This window comes from Narcine bancroftii, chromosome 4 (assembly GCF_036971445.1).
Source record: "Narcine bancroftii isolate sNarBan1 chromosome 4, sNarBan1.hap1, whole genome shotgun sequence".
In the NCBI taxonomy this organism is placed as follows: domain Eukaryota; kingdom Metazoa; phylum Chordata; class Chondrichthyes; order Torpediniformes; family Narcinidae; genus Narcine; species Narcine bancroftii.
In genome coordinates, this window is record NC_091472.1 from 12,732,596 (window position 1) to 12,749,206 (window position 16,611).

Sequence of the window (16,611 nt, forward strand, 5' to 3'; positions counted from 1 at the left end):
GCTGTTTGGTCATGTGTGGGAGGGGGTTGTTTGGTCGTGTGTGGGGGGGCTGTTTGGGAGTGTGTGGGGGGGGCTGTGGGAGTGATTGGTCGTGTGTGGGGGGGCTGTTTGGGAGTGTGTGGGGGAGCTGTTTGGAAGTGTGTGGGGGAGCTGTTTGGGAGTGTGTGGGGGAGCTGTTTGGGAGTGTGTGGGGGGCTGTTTGGGAGTGTGTGGGGGGCTGTTTGGGAGTGATTGGTCGTGTGTGGGGGGGCTGTTTGGGAGTGATTGGTCATGTGTGAGGGGCTGTTTGGGAGTGTGTGGGGGGGCTGTTTGGGAGTGATTGGTCGTGTGTGGGGGGGCTGTTTGGGAGTGATTGGTCGTGTGTGGGGGGGCTGTTTGGGAGTGATTGGTCGTGTGTGGGGGGCTGTTTGGGAGTGATTGGTCGTGTGTGGGGGGGCTGTTTGGGAGTGTGTGGGGGGGCTGTTTGGGAGTGATTGGTCGTGTGTGGGGGGGCTGTTTGGGAGTGTGTGGGGGGCTGTTTGGGAGTGTGTGGGGGGCTGTTTGGGAGTGTGTGGGGGGCTGTTTGGGAGTGTGTGGGGGGGCTGTTTGGGAGTGTGTGGGGGGGCTGTTTGGGAGTGTGTGGGGGGGCTGTTTGGGAGTGTGTGGGGGGGCTGTTTGGGAGTGTGTGGGGGGGCTGTTTGGGAGTGTGTGGGGGGGCTGTTTGGGAGTGATTGGTCATGTGTGGGGGGGCTGTTTGGGAGTGTGTGGGAGGGCTGTTTGGGAGTGTGTGGGGGGGCTGTTTGGGAGTGTGTGGGGGGGCTGTTTGGGAGTGATTGGTCGTGTGTGGGGGGGCTGTTTGGGATTGTGTGGGGGGGCTGTGGGAGTGATTGGTCATGTGTGGGGGGGCTGTTTGGGAGTGTGTGGGGGGGCTGTTTGGGAGTGTGTGGGGGGGCTGTTTGGGAGTGTGTGGGGGGGCTGTTTGGGAGTGTGTGGGGGGGCTGTTTGGGAGTGTGTGGGGGGGCTGTTTGGGAGTGTGTGGGGGGGCTGTTTGGTCGTGTGTGGGGGGGCTGTTTGGTCATGTGTGGGAGGGGGTTGTTTGGTCGTGTGTGGGGGACTGTTTGGGAGTGTGTGGGGGTGGCTGTGGGAGTGATTGGTCGTGTGTGGGGGGGCTGTTTGGGAGTGTGTGGGGGAGCTGTTTGGAAGTGTGTGGGGGAGCTGTTTGGGAGTGTGTGGGGGAGCTGTTTGGGAGTGTGTGGGGGGCTGTTTGGGAGTGTGTGGGGGGCTGATTGGGAGTGATTGGGGGGGCATTTTGGGAGTGTGTGGGGGGGCTGTTTGGGTGTGTGGGGGGGGCTGTTTGGGAGTGTGAGGGGGGGCTGTTTGGGAGTGTGTGGGGGGGCTGTTTGGGAGTGTGTGGGGGGGCTGTTTGGGAGTGTGAGGGGGGGGGCTGTTTGGGAGTGTGAGGGGGGGGCTGTTTGGGAGTGTGTGGGGTGTGATATAGAGAATTTAGGTTAAAAAGACTTAAGTTAAAATGTGATGATTAATCATAAACAGGGAAGCCAGAACGGACAGAGAGTTTACTAGCAGTCAAGGACAGAAGGAGCTGCTGAATATGTTTTTTTAAACCTATCTTTTCATGGTCATAGTGAGAGACATGCAGGAGACAAAGGATTGATAAGAAGTGTGAGAAACAGAATTCAGTGAATGTAGAGTTCACAGCGTACGTAACGAACGTGATAATTAATAATGCAGTTATACTTAGAATGTTTTTGTAATACTAACCAATTAAAACAGTATTAATAAGAAGGGGAAGGGCAAATAATAAAGGTATAAAAATCAATGCACTGTATGTATCGGGGCTTAACTGGCGAGAAACCAGTTGAGTCCAACTCTGCAGACTTGTAAATAAAGCTTGTCGTGTCATCAGTTTTAAAGAGACTCATGTGTGAGAAGTTTTATTTCTGACAAATGGGGGCTCGTCCGGGATCTACACTCCGGCCGTGAGGGGAGGCGAGAAGAGGGACATCGGAGGCGGTGCACCCCGCTGAGTTCAGCGGCTCCTAGTCCCTTGCTCGTCGCTTCGGGCGGCTTGAGCGAGTGGTATCCGGACAGGGTGACACGACAAGACGGAGAGGAGAAGGGTGACGGTTCAATTCCCGGGAAGACACCGGTAAGTGACGATTTACGATTGTGGTGTGGGGATTGGGTAACAGGTGTAACGGGATACACCTGTTTGGATAAAAACCTAACGGAATAGATTAAGTATAGATCTTTTGTCATTGTGTGAGGACCCTGTCGCGGGACTCTAGGATAGACCCCAGGGAAACCTCGGCGGTAACCGAAGGAGGGACAGCACCTCCGACGAAGTGCCGAGAAGAGAGGGGTCAACCCCAGGAAAACCTCGGCGGTAACCGAAGGAGGTACAGCACCTCCGACGAGGCGTCTGAGAGGAAGGGAGTAGGGTCCAGAGCGAGAGGGTCCTCAGCAACGATAAACAGATCTAGGTGGGAAAATGGGAGGATCAAAATCTAAGGGCTCGTCTGAAAATTCAGGACAATTCCTGGGAGTACCCCTTGACAGCCCTTTGGGGAGAATGTTTGAAAATTGGGATAGTAAAAGATATCGGGACAAAAACAAGAAAAAGATGGTCCAATATTGTCTCCTTTGGTCAAAACAACCTATTAAAGGTTTCTCGGTCTGGTGGCCGAAATTTGGATCTGATGAGGATTGGGTTAGACAAGCATTAAACATATATGTAAATTTGAGACCAAAGGTGAATCAAGAAGAGTCAGCATATGCATTTTGTTGGGTTCCCTGGCCAGGATCCTTAACAGAATGTTTTAAATTGAGAGTGGCAGGAGAAAAGAAATGGGAACCTTTGGACAACCTTCCCCCTCCTTATATTCCCCCGGTGCCTACTGCGCCCGAGGAAAGCTTATTACCGGAGGGGAAAGATGATGAATCTGATTGCCCCCAAGGGGGCCGGGATAAAAAGGATGAATTAAGGGAGTCGGACCCTAAACTTCCACCGGTAAACCGACCCTGGACAAGATCCCAGACTGGTCCAGGACCATCAAAGTTTTCAATAAACCTAAATCCCCTGAGAGAAGTTCCTATGGGAGGACCGGGATGGGGAACGGGATATGTGAATGTTCCCCTAACTAGTACAGAGGTGCGGGGATTTAAGAAAGAAATGAAAAAGTTATTGGAAGATCCTATAGGACTGGCTGAACAGCTTGACCAATTCTTGGGACCAAACACATATACGTGGGAAGAGATGCAGGCAATAATGGGAACATTATTTTCACCCCAGGAGAGGCAGATGATTCGACGGGCTGCCCTCCTCATGTGGGAATATGAACAACCTGGGGACCCTAGACCCCATGAACAAAAATATCCCTTAAATGAACCCAGGTGGGACAAACGAACACCCGAGGGATTGGCAAGTATGAGACAATATAGAGAGTGGACAATTAAAGGGATACGGGAGGCTGTGCCAAAGGGTCACAATTTTACCAAGGCATTTGGGAACCACCAGGGGAAAGACGAGTCCCCTACTGATTTTTTGGAGAGGGTGAGAAAGAATGTCCAACAGTATGCTGGTGTGGACCCTAGTACACCAATGGGTGAACAGCTTATTCGAATTGAATTTGTTTCCAAATCATGGCAAGACATTAGAAAGAAACTAGAAAAGGAGGAGGACTGGAGTGAAAAACCCCTAAGTGAACTGTTAAAAAAGGCACAAAAAGTATATGTGCAGAGAGAAGAAGAAGATCAAAAGAAGGCGACAAAGGTTATGGTACAGACTATCCGACAGATGAATGCTGAATCCAGAGGGGAAAGAAAACAAAACCTTCCTCTAAACAATCCAAAATATCCAAGAGAGGGAAGACCCCGGAGGTTCGTTAAGTGCTATTACTGCAATGAGGAAGGACACTTTAAGAGGGAATGCCCCCGATACAAGAGGGAATTGCGTGCCCTCGAACTTATGGAAGAAGATTAGGGGTGTCAGGGGTTCCAAATGTTAGGGACCAAATATAAGAGGGAACCCCTGGTAAAACTAAAAATTGGTCCCAAGGGAGAAGAGGTGGTGTTTATGGTGGACACAGGAGCGGAACGAAGTAGTGTAATAACTGTGCCAATCGGAACTGAGCCTATAAAAAGTAATTTGACAATTTCTGGGATAGAAGGGGCTCCCAGAATGGTATCAATAATTCCCCAAGTAACAGTGAAACTGGAAGAAAGAGAAGGGGTACAAGACCTCTTATTATTACCTTCGGCTGGATTTAACCTCCTAGGAAGGGACTTACAGGTTTGGGTGCTCTCCCTGTGGACGGAGAAGTGCGAGTCCACCTCTGCGCTTTAAAGGAAGAGGATGAACGGCAGATTGACGAGAGAGTCTGGTATAAGGAGGGAAATCGAGGAGGTCTGGACATCCCACCTTTACATGTCACATTAATACCAGGTCATCAGCCGGTAAGGAAACGTCAGTATCCTATTTCTTTGGAAGGGAGAAAAGGGCTACAGCCGGTAATTGAGACTTTAATACGAGACGGACTATTAGAAGAATGCATGTCACCTTATAACACCCCTATACTCCCAGTAAAAAAGTCAGATGGATCCTATCGCCTAGTTCAGGATCTAAGAAGTTTGAATGCTATTGTTCAGACCCGCCACCCAGTGGTGCCTAATCCCTATACTATTATGAGTCGGATTCCCCCAGACCATGAGTGGTTTAGTGTTATCGACTTGAAGGATGCTTTCTGGACTTGTCCGTTGGAAGAGGAAAGTAGAGATATGTTTGCGTTTGAATGGGAAAATCCATGGACAAGTAGACGGAGACAGTTTCGGTGGACTGTATTGCCCCAAGGGTTCACTGAATCTCCAAACCTGTTTGGACAAATGCTAGAACAAATCCTGATGGACTATCCACAATCTGATGATTCCTAACTAATGCAGTATGTGGATGATTTACTATTATCAGGACCCAAAGAACAAGAAATGAGGAGAGAGACCATTAGACTCTTGAATTATCTGGGGAAAAAGGGTCTACGAGTGTCCAGAAACAAGTTACAGTTTGTTGAGAAAACTGTGATATATCTGGGACACCAGATAAGTAAAGGACAGAAACGGATTACCCCTGAACGAATTGCGGGAATCACTAGAATGCCTTTACCCCGTAATAAGAAGGAAATAAGACAATTCCTGGGACTCTTAGGATACTGTAGGTTATGGATAGAGGACTACTCAGCTTTGGTGAAGTTTATGTATGATAAACTGACAAATGAAAATGACTATCCATTGAAATGGACCCAGGAGGAGGAAGGATGGTTCGAGGACTTGAAACATCGCCTAACACGAGCCCCAGTGCTCACTCTGCCCTCTTTAAAACAGCCCTTCCAGCTATTTGTCACTCATAACCAAGGAACAGCTGTGGGAGTTTTAACACAGGAAAAAGGCGGTCAGCGACACCCAGTAGCTTTCCTTTCCAAAATGATGGACCCAGTGTCTCGCGGATGGCCGACGTGTATCCAGGGAGTAGCGGCTGCTGCTCTGTTGGTAGAGGAAGCACGTAAACTTACTTTTGGAGGAAAGATGACTGTGTACACCTCCCATTCTGTGAGTGTTTTATTAACACAAACTGCCCATCGATGGCTGACTGATTCTCGCATATTAAAGTATGAAACCATTTTAATGGTTGGAGAAGATTTACAGTTTGCAAAAATTAATAGCTGCAATCCAGCTCCATTTTTATACGGCAGTGAAACAGAGAAAGAGGTGGAGCATGACTGTGTCGAGTTGACAGATCTTCAGACCAAGACCCGAGAAGACCTTTGCGATACTCCGCTGGGAGAAGGATATGAATTCTACATTGACGGCTCCGCCAGATGTGTTGACGGAATGAGAAGAAATGGGTATGCTATAATAGAAGGAAATACTTGGAAAGTAGTAGAATCCACGAGACTACCCGGAAGCTGGTCTGCACAATCCTGTGAACTATATGCCTTGCAGAGAGCCCTCAGAATACTGGCAAAGAAAATTGGAACAATTTACACAGATTCCAAATACGCATACGGGGTAGTGCATACCTTTGGTAAGATCTGGAAGGAGCGTGGTCTAATTACATCAAGAGGAAAGGAATTGGCACACGAACAGATGATTACTCTGACTCTAGAAGCCTTAACATTACCCCAAGAAATAGCAGTGGTCTACATACCAAGCCATCAAAGGGGAGATAACCCAACAGCAATTGGAAACAGACTGGCTGATGAAGAAGCCAAAAGAGCAGCCATGCAACAAGAAGTCCGTTTGCTGACTTTAATCCCAATAAGGCAAGGCATAAAGATAGCTCCCATTTTCACTGCTAAGGAAGAAAAGAACATGGATCAGCTGGGCGCAAGCCAGTTACCTGATGGAACATGGAAAACACCAGATGGAAGAACTGTTCTAAATAAAGAAATAACTCGCAATATTTTAAAACACCTGCATCAACAGAGCCACTGGGGCACCCAAGCCTTATGTGACACAGTGCTTCGAGATTATGTGTGTAAGGGAATCTACACCTTGGCCCAACAAGAGGTACAAAATTGTTACCTATGCACAAAAATTAATAAGAAGATAATGAGGACAGGGACCATGGGAGGTCAACCATTAGCCATACGCCCTTTTCAACGTATCCAGATCGACTTCACAGAGTTACCTCAAGTTCAAAGATGGAAATATCTGTTGGTGATAATAGATCACTTTACCCGATGGGTAGAAGCCTTCCCAACAATAAATACTACAGCCTCTACAGTAGCTCGCCTCCTCCTAGAGCAGATAATCCCCAGATATGGTATAATGGATTCTATAGACTCAGACAGGGGTCCACATTTTTCTTCAAAAATCCAGCAATTGATTTGTGATGCATTACAGGTCTCTTGGAAATTACATACCCCTTGGCATCCACAAGGCTCAGGGAAGGTCGAACGTATGAATGGAACACTAAAAATCCAATTGACAAAGTTAATGGTGGAAACTAAAATGCCTTGGATAAAGTGTCTGCCCCTAGCCTTATTAAGAATTCGTACGAAAAGATGTAGGGCTGTCCCCTTATGAAATGATGTTTGGGCTTCCCTTCTGGAGTACAGTTGAGGGGTGTCCCACCTTGGGGGAAGGGGATATATTTGTTAGGAACTATTTACAGGCACTGTCACGCTCTCTTACAGATTTACGAAAGAGAGGACTATTGGCACAAACACCGCCTCTCGACTTTTCTTTAAACAAAGTGGAACCAGGAGACTGGATTCTTATCAAAACCTGGAAGACTGAAAAACTCCAGCCCCAGTGGGAAGGTCCATACCAAGTTCTCTTAACTACAGAAGCTGCAGCACGAACAAGAGAGAAGGGGTGGACACACGCATCCAGATTTAAGGGACCTGTAGAGGTGCCACAGGACCCTGATACGAACTCGGATTGGACTTGTATTCCTGGAGAAAAACCTCTTACCTTACGATTTCGCAAAAAGACTTAATTCACAATGTTATTGTTATGTTCTTTGATTTTTCTTAGTTTGCCTATGTCTTTATCAGGTGTGAAATGTAAGAAATGCAGAGATACAGTGGTCCTGTTTCAGGACCACATTTGGGGAAGAAAGGAAGGTAATTTCATTTCCCATACCTCAGTTCCTGAGAAATGCTGGGCAGAAAATACCACCCAACATCCATATACCCCTTGTGTGGAAAAAGAAGGAAATAATATGGGTCATTATATACAGATTCCTAATACCACTCCTTTCCCTCTTAACGGTTGGAAAGGTGACTCAAGCCCACCATGCCCTGATGGACTCTGGTTTTGCATACACCAACGTACTGTTCCAATGAGAAGTTACACTCCACACTCGAAATTGCCTGTCCCTTTAAGACAGCCGGACTTAGTTCGAGTCCATCCAAATAACCATGTAAGTTTCGGTAATGCAATTGGGGGAGAAAACCTTTTTGTAGATCTGGCAACTAAAATTGCAGGAACTTTTAATGTAACCAATTGTTGGGTCTGCGGGGGTCCACGGATGTCAGAGCAATGGCCTTGGTGGGGAGAACCTCTCAATTCATTGACCATGATTTCCCGCATTTGGACAACTAACCGAACGAGATCAAGAGAAACCTGGTCTCTCTCTAACGTCCCCTCTGGTTTTTATTGTCTCTCACGAGCCGGCAAATACCCAGTAGGAGAAAGTCCCTGCAAGGCTGTATGGATTTGCATTTCACCTGGTGTTTTCACTTGGTTTCCTAAACCTCAGACTTGGTTCTTATCTACTGTTTTTAAAACTAATTGCCTACCCCTGTCTAATAGCAGTATTCAGTTTTGGAATTGTACCACTTCCACCATCACAGGACCATACCAATCAAATCCTGTTCTTAAAAGAGTTTGGGAAAGGGGGTATGGGTATGGAGCCGCTACATGGGCTCAAGATGGATCTTGGGGTTATCGTACTCCTATATATATGTTAAATCGTATAATTCGCTTACAAGCAGTGCTTGAAATTGTTACAAATCAAACAGCTATAGCCCTGCAATTACTTGCATCCCAGCAAGGTCAAATGCGCTCTGCTATATATCAGAACCGTCTAGCCCTAGACTATCTCCTAGCCACGGAAGGAGGTGTATGTGGTAAACTTAATTTGACTAACTGCTGCTTACAGATTGATGATAATGGAAAAGCCGTTCGTAAAATCGCTGATAATATTCGTACATTGTCCCATGTACCGGTTCAAACCTGGCATCCTTTCCCACAATTTAATTGGATGGACAAATGGTTTGGAGGAACCTGGTGGCGTACCTTCTTGTGGGTCATCGGAGGTATTTTATTCCTCCTACTTATTTTGCCCTGTATTATTCCTTGTCTACGCAGCCTAGTGATTACCATGGTCGAACAAGCTATGCAACCAGGGGGGATGGGAGACCCTGTAAGACTTTTATTTCAGCGTGAGATTAATGTATCATAAAACATTTCTCTTCCCTAGCTTAGAATCCCCATTAATATCTATACATATATTCAACACATTTTAAAGAGAGAAAGGGGTGGATTGTGATATAGAGAATTTAGGTTAAAAAGACTTAAGTTAAAATGTGATGATTAATCATAAACAGGGAAGCCAGAACGGACAGAGAGTTTACTAGCAGTCAAGGACAGAAGGAGCTGCTGAATATGTTTTTTTAAACCTATCTTTTCATGGTCATAGTGAGAGACATGCAGGAGACAAAGGATTGATAAGAAGTGTGAGAAACAGAATTCAGTGAATGTAGAGTTCACGGCGTACGTAACGAACGTGATAATTAATAATGCAGTTATACTTAGAATGTTTTTGTAATACTAACCAATTAAAACAGTATTAATAAGAAGGGGAAGGGCAAATAATAAAGGTATAAAAATCAATGCACTGTATGTATCGGGGCTTAACTGGTGAGAAACCAGTTGAGTCCAACTCTGCAGACTTGTAAATAAAGCTTGTCGTGTCATCAGTTTTAAAGAGACTCATGTGTGAGAAGTTTTATTTCTGACATGGGGGGGCTGTTTGGGAGTGTGTGGGGGGGCTGTTTGGGAGTGTGTGGGGGGGGCTGTGGGAGTGATTGGTTGTGTGTTGGGGGGCTGTTTGGGAGTGTGTGGGGGGCATGTTTGGGAGTGTGTGGGGGGCATGTTTGGGAGTGTGTGGGGGGGCTGTTTGGGAGTGTGTGGGAGGCTGTTTGGGAGTGTGTGGGGGGGCTGTTTGGGAGTGTGTGGGGGGGCTGTTTGGGAGTGTGTGGGGGGGCTGTTTGGGAGTGTGTGGGGGGGCTGTTTGGGAGTGTGTGGGGGGGCTGTTTGGGAGTGTGTGGGGGGGCTGTTTGGGAGTGTGTGGGGGGGCTGTTTGGGAGTGTGTGGGGGGGCTGTTTGGGAGTGTGTGGGGGGGCTGTTTGGGAGTGTGTGGGGGGGCTGTTTGGGAGTGTGTGGGGGGGCTGTTTGGGAGTGTGTGGGGGGGCTGTTTGGGAGTGTGTGGGGGGGCTGTTTGGGAGTGTGTGGGGGGGCTGTTTGGGAGTGTGTGGGGGGGCTGTTTGGGAGTGTGTGGGGGGGCTGTTTGGGAGTGTGTGGGGGGGCTGTTTGGGAGTGTGTGGGGGGGGCTGTGGGAGTGATTGGTTGTGTGTTGGGGGGCTGTTTGGGAGTGTGTGGGGGGCATGTTTGGGAGTGTGTGGGGGGCATGTTTGGGAGTGTGTGGGGGGGCTGTTTGGGAGTGTGTGAGAGGCTGTTTGGGAGTGTGTGGGGGGGCTGTTTGGGAGTGTGTGGGGGGGGCTGTGGGAGTGATTGGTTGTGTGTGGGGGGGCTGTTTGGGAGTGTGTGGGGGGGCTGTTTGGGAGTGTGTGGGGGGGCTGTTTGGGAGTGTGTGGGGGGGCTGTTTGGGAGTGTGTGGGGGGGGCTGTGGGAGTGATTGGTTGTGTGTGGGGGGGCTGTTTGGGAGTGTGTGGGGGGGCTGTTTGGGAGTGTGTGGGGGGGCTGTTTGGGAGTGTGTGGGGGGGCTGTTTGGGAGTGTGTGGGGGGGCTGTTTGGGAGTGTGTGGGGGGGCTGTTTGGGAGTGTGTGGGGGGGCTGTTTGGGAGTGTGTGGGGGGGCTGTTTGGGAGTGTGTGGGGGGGCTGTTTGGGAGTGTGTGGGGGGGCTGTTTGGGAGTGTGTGGGGGGGCTGTTTGGGAGTGTGTGGGGGGGGCTGTGGGAGTGATTGGTTGTGTGTGGGGGGGCTATTTGGGAGTGTGTGGGGGGGCTGTTTGGGAGTGTGTGGGGGGGCTGTTTGGGAGTGTGTGGGGGGGGCTGTTTGGTGTGTGTGGGGGGGCTGTTTGGGAGTGTGTGGGGGGGGCTGTTTGGTCGTGTGTGTGGGGGGGCTGTTTGGGAGTGTGTGGGGGGGCTGTTTGGGAGTGTGTGGGGGGGCTGTTTGGGAGTGTGTGGGGGGGCTGTTTGGGAGTGTGTGGGGGGGGCTGTGGGAGTGATTGGTTGTGTGTGGGGGGGCTGTTTGGGAGTGTGTGGGGGGGCTGTTTGGGAGTGTGTGGGGGGGCTGTTTGGGAGTGTGTGGGGGGGCTGTTTGGGAGTGTGTGGGGGGGCTGTTTGGGAGTGTGTGGGGGGGCTGTTTGGGAGTGTGTGGGGGGGCTGTTTGGGAGTGTGTGGGGGGGCTGTTTGGGAGTGTGTGGGGGGGCTGTTTGGGAGTGTGTGGGGGGGCTGTTTGGGAGTGTCTGGGGGGGCTGTTTGGGAGTGTGTGGGGGGCTGTTTGGGAGTGTGTGGGGGGGCTGTTTGGGAGTGTGTGGGGGGGCTGTTTGGGAGTGTGTGGGGGGGGCTGTGGGAGTGATTGGTTGTGTGTGGGGGGGCTGTTTGGGAGTGTGTGGGGGGGCTGTTTGGGAGTGTGTGGGGGGGCTGTTTGGGAGTGTGTGGGGGGGCTGTTTGGGAGTGTGTTGGGGGGCTGTTTGGGAGTGTGTGGGGGGGCTGTTTGGGAGTGTGTGGGGGGGCTGTTTGGGAGTGTGTGGGGGGGCTGTTTGGGAGTGTGTGGGGGGGCTGTTTGGGAGTGTGTGGGGGGGCTGTTTGGGAGTGTGTGGGGGGGCTGTTTGGGAGTGTGTGGGGGGGCTGTTTGGGAGTGTGTGGGGGGGCTGTTTGGGAGTGTGTGGGGGGGCTGTGTGTGGGGGGCTGTTTGGGAGTGTGTGGGGGGGCTGTTTGGGAGTGTGTGGGGGGGCTGTTTGGGAGTGTGTGGGGGGGCTGTTTGGGAGTGTGTGGGGGGGCTGTTTGGGAGTGTGTGGGGGGGCTGTTTGGGAGTGTGTGGGGGGCTGTTTGGGAGTGTGTGGGGGGGCTGTGGGAGTGATTGGTTGTGTGTGGGGGGGCTGTTTGGGAGTGTGTGGGGGGGCTGTTTGGGAGTGTGTGGGGGGGCTGTTTGGGAGTGTGTGGGGGGGCTGTTTGGGAGTGTGTGGGGGGGCTGTTTGGGAGTGTGTGGGGGGGCTGTTTGGGAGTGTGTGGGGGGGCTGTTTGGGAGTGTGTGGGGGGGCTGTTTGGGAGTGTGTGGGGGGGCTGTTTGGGAGTGTGTGGGGGGGCTGTGTGTGGGGGGCTGTTTGGGAGTGTGTGGGGGGGCTGTTTGGGAGTGTGTGGGGGGGCTGTTTGGGAGTGTGTGGGGGGGCTGTTTGGGAGTGTGTGGGGGGGCTGTTTGGGAGTGTGTGGGGGGGCTGTTTGGGAGTGTGTGGGGGGGCTGTTTGGGAGTGTGTGGGGGGGCTGTGGGAGTGATTGGTTGTGTGTGGGGGGGCTGTTTGGGAGTGTGTGGGGGGGCTGTTTGGGAGTGTGTGGGGGGGCTGTTTGGGAGTGTGTGGGGGGGCTGTTTGGGAGTGTGTGGGGGGGCTGTTTGGGAGTGTGTGGGGGGGCTGTTTGGGAGTGTGTGGGGGGGCTGTTTGGGAGTGTGTGGGGGGGCTGTTTGGGAGTGTGTGGGGGGGCTGTTTGGGAGTGTGTGGGGGGGCTGTTTGGGAGTGTGTGGGGGGGCTGTTTGGGAGTGTGTGGGGGGGCTGTTTGGGAGTGTGTGGGGGGCTGTTTGGGAGTGTGTGGGGGGGCTGTTTGGGAGTGATTGAATGAATCCACAAATGAACCTGAAAGCATCTGCTCACGGGATACCTGCAAACAACCCGTCGGCCACGGGAACCGGACGTGTTTTCCCAATGGTCTTCCATCTGCCTTCCTCGATGCTCCCTTCCCCGCTCACAGTTTCCGGAATCTTTCCCTCTGGGGCTTCATTTTCACATCTTATTCCTTGCCAAAACTCGCTGCCGAAAGTTCGCCTCGGCGCCCGCGCGTGGCCAGGACGGCGCGTTGCCAGGACCGCACGTTGCCAGGATGCTCATTGCGGAAGTGGCTTCAGGCGCGGACTTCCGGCGCCGAGGCGGGGACGGTGACGTCGGCGCAGGTACCTGGCCAAGGTGCGGCGGCGGTGGGGGGGCCCGCAGCGGCCGTGGCCTCGGGGAGGGACGATGTGCGGCTTCGGTGAGTAAGGGGCTGAACCTCCCAAAACCTGACACCCGAGCTCTTTAGTTCTTCACTTCTTTTTGTGCCAAGAATCGAAAGAACCCCCTTCCCCTCATGACTTTTGTGAATCCAGTGAGAGAGTGAGTCCAACTGGATGAGTTTTTCAGGGCCAGACTGAATGGCCTTTGCTCGGTTTACAAGTCACAACATTAAAGAAACTAGGAGCAGAGCAGGCCATGCGGCCCATCCAGCCTGCTTCCCCATTCACTGTGACCATGGCTGATCCACCTCCCTGCCTTTTGCCCATCTCCCTGAATTCCTGACTCCAAGTCTTAAATATACCTGCTGAGGTCGCCTCCACTGCTTCGATGGGCAGCGAACCCTGCAGATTCACCCCACCCCCCCACCCCCAGGAAAAGCAGTTCCTCCTCGTCTCTGCCCCGAATCTACCGCCCTGAATCTTGGAGCTTTGTCCCCTGGTTCTGGTCTTCCAACTTGCCAACCTCTAGCTTATCTATATGCCTTTCAACATTGATCCGCGCTCATTCTTCTAAATTCCAGCACGTGCAGTCCCAGACGACTCGATCTCTGAATTTTGTTTGGAGGTAATCTCAAGTAGGATGGACAAGGGATGTTGTGCATTTGGATATCCAAAAGGTCTTTGATAAGGTGCTGCATAAGAGGCTGCTTAACAAGATGAGATCCCGTGGAATTACAGGAAAGATATTAGATTGGCTGATAGGCAGAAAGGAAAGGGTGGAAATAAAGGGATCCGGTTCTAGTTGGTTGCAGGTGGTGCTCCATGAGGGTTGGTGTTGGGGCTGTTTCTTTTCACAATGTATGTTATTGATGAAGATTATGAATTTGAATGGTTTTGTGGTGAAGTTTGTAGATGATACTAAGATAGCTGGTGGAGTACGAAGTGTTGAAGAATCCAAAAGGTTGCAGAGAGACTTGGATGGCTTAGGAGAGTGGGCAAAGAAATTGTAGATGAGATACAATGTTGAGAAATGTATGTTTTGGAAGAGGAAATAGACAGATTAATATTTGGATGGGGAGAAAATTCAAAATTCAGAAGTGCAATGGGATGAAGGGGTCCACGTGCAGGATTACCTAAAGGTTAACCACCAGTTTGGATCGGCAGAAAAGAAAGCGAATGTTATGTTGGCCTTCATTTCAAGAGGTATAATGTATAAGAGTAAAGAAGTGTTAATGAGGCTCTATGGGGCACTGGAGAGACCTCGTTTGGAGAACTGTCTTCAGTTTTGGGCTGGGCCCCTTATCTTAGAAGGGATGAAATGATGTAGGAAAGAGTACAGAAAAGATTTACCAGGATGATTCCTGCAATGCAAGGGTTAATATATCAGGAACATTTAGCTGTTCTTGGACTGTATTCATTAGAGTGTAGAAGAATGAGAGGGGATCTCAGAAACATTTTGAATGCTAGAAGGATTGGACAGAGTAGATGTGAATAAGAGATTTCCCTTGGTGGGTGAGTCCAGGAACAGAGGGCACAAAATTAGAAGGTACCCATTTAAAACAGAGATGAGAAGAAATTTCATTAGCTAGAGGGTCGTGGATTTGTGGAATTCTTTGCCACGTACAACTGTGGAGGCAGGATCATTGGGGGAGTTTAAAGAGGAGATTGCTAGGTATCTATTTGGTCAGGATATCAAGGGATATGGGGAAAAGGCCGGAATCTGGAACTAGATGTGAGAACAGTTTAGCTGAGTGGAGTTGTGGAGCAGACTCGATGGGCCAACTGCCTACTTCTGTTCCGTTACCTTGTGATCCTAAATCTACGACCCCAAATCTTGAAGCTTTGTCCCTTAATTCTGGTCTCCCCCACCAATGGAAACAGCTTACCGACTTCTATCTTATATATGCCTTTCATCATTTTATACATTTCCATAAGATCCCCTCTCATTCTTCTAAATTCCAGCCAGTACAGTCCCAGGTGACTCAATCTCTGCTCATGGGCCAACCCCTTCATCTCTGGAATCAACGTGGTTAATCTCCTGTTTGGTCAATTACTTTCATTTTATTGGTCACCCAGTGTTTCGTACATCAAATTGTTGGATCAGGAATGGGAGGCTGTTCCATGTCTCTCAGCTCAGCTTGCTTTATGGGCAATATACTAGTAAACAAAACATGACAGGAAATCACAAAAATAGGTTGTATCTAAAGAAAACTAGGTGGTAGGAAAATTTTAAGGTGATTTTTGTAATCGGCAGCCCAAAATCCATAAAATATACCTAAAAGTGTTCAGGAAGCAAAATCTTCATTTCCAATCTAATTAGTCACTGAAGTGATGGGCTCTGGAGGGTATTTTAGGCCGGAACCCTTCATCAAGACATGACAAAGGGTTCTGGCCCGAAATGATGACCATTCCTTTTCTCCCACAGATGCAAATGTTCCTCCAGCAGGTTGTGTGTTGGTCCAGATTCCAGCAGTATCTCAAGTATCCCCACGATGTGAGAGGCTTGGCCAAGATCATTTTTGTGGAGGACGAAAGAAGCTCTGGGGAAATTTAATTGAAATGTTTATGGTTATGGTGCCTCTTTTCTGCAGCAGAGAATTCAATACCAGGCCCCAAGGATTTAAATTAACTAGTACAAAGGTTAAAGTGAAGTCAAGGCCTGATCTTGCTGCTTGTAGAGGCAGAACCCCTCAGCATTCTTAAAAGTAGCTTGCTGAGTGTAATGGGAGCTACACCATGGGAACGTAGGTGACAGGCTGAGAAAGAGGAACACAGGAACTGCAGGTTACCCTCCCACCCTGATCTATTTCCACTGTTTCCATCTCTCCTTTATCTGCTTTTGGAAACACAGGCCACTCCCAACCATGATCTGGTTTCACTGTTTCCACCTCTCCTTTACCTGCTCCAGGGAACACAGGAACTGCAGGTCACCTCACCCCCCACACCCTGATCAGGTTCCACTATTTCCATCTCTACTTACTCCAGGGAACAGAGGAACTGCTCCCACTGTAATCCAGTTCCACTGTTTTTTTTAATCTCTCTCAAGCTGTTGAGGTGTCTAGAGTTCTATTGCTGTGGAATTCCTTAAAATCCAACCAAGAGTTTTTCCCCACTCCTATCTCTCTAGTTCCTCCTCTAAATCTCTTTCTTTGGCTTGGCTTCGCGGACGAAGATTTATGGAGGGGGTAAAGGTCCACGTCAGCTGCAGGCTCGTTTGTGGCTGACAAGTCCGATGCGGGACAGGCAGACACGGTTGCAGCGGCTGCAGGGGAAAATTGGTTGGTTGGGGTTGGGTGTTGGGTTACACGCCTAGAGATCACCATGCTTCTCATCTCTGGCCTCTTGCTGATTGGCCTTGGTGTGTGCTTTCAGTTTCCATTATTTCTTCTCTCCCACGGGACAGGACTTGAACCCTCCAACATGCAAGTCCCAATTGTCTCTTTCCTTGGTTCAGTGCCAAATGATATTTGGAAACATTCCAATGAAGAACTCTTGGACAATTTATTTTGATATAAAGGAGTTTGAATTGATATTTTGCCTTTTGTACCTATAATAAGGTTTCTTTTATACCAAATCTCTAACAAATGTTTTAAAATCGGTACATTCATATGTCTGTAATAAACAGGATTCCACTTAAATATAAAATGATGTGAATAAGGCTATGAAATATT

At 49.7% G+C, this 16,611-nt stretch overlaps 1 protein-coding gene and 2 long non-coding RNA genes across 6 annotated transcripts in view; 2 read left to right on the top strand and 1 right to left on the bottom strand.

The window, feature by feature from the left end:
- The window catches only part of LOC138760333 (uncharacterized), a 130,308-nt gene extending 117,485 nt beyond the window's left edge, over positions 1–12,823 (bottom strand). Inside the window, exon 1 of the long non-coding RNA XR_011355543.1 lies at positions 12,613–12,823. This is a non-coding gene — a long non-coding RNA (uncharacterized lncRNA). The remainder of the gene's footprint in view (positions 1–12,612) is intronic.
- Positions 1,472–9,488, top strand: LOC138760329 (uncharacterized). The gene is made up of 2 exons (XR_011355542.1): positions 1,472–2,146; positions 7,185–9,488. It is a non-coding gene; the product is annotated as an uncharacterized lncRNA (long non-coding RNA).
- The window catches only part of krtcap3 (keratinocyte associated protein 3), a 36,284-nt gene continuing 32,255 nt past the window's right edge, over positions 12,583–16,611 (top strand). For 2 of the 4 annotated variants that reach the window (XM_069930771.1, XM_069930772.1), the window contains exon 1: positions 12,583–12,901. In XM_069930771.1, coding sequence (XP_069786872.1) covers positions 12,832–12,901 — 70 coding nt within the window. In that variant the 5' untranslated portion in view covers positions 12,583–12,831. Of the gene's footprint in view, positions 12,979–16,611 lie in introns of all 4 variants that reach the window. The other 2 variants (XM_069930770.1, XM_069930773.1) reach the window with 2 other exon arrangements.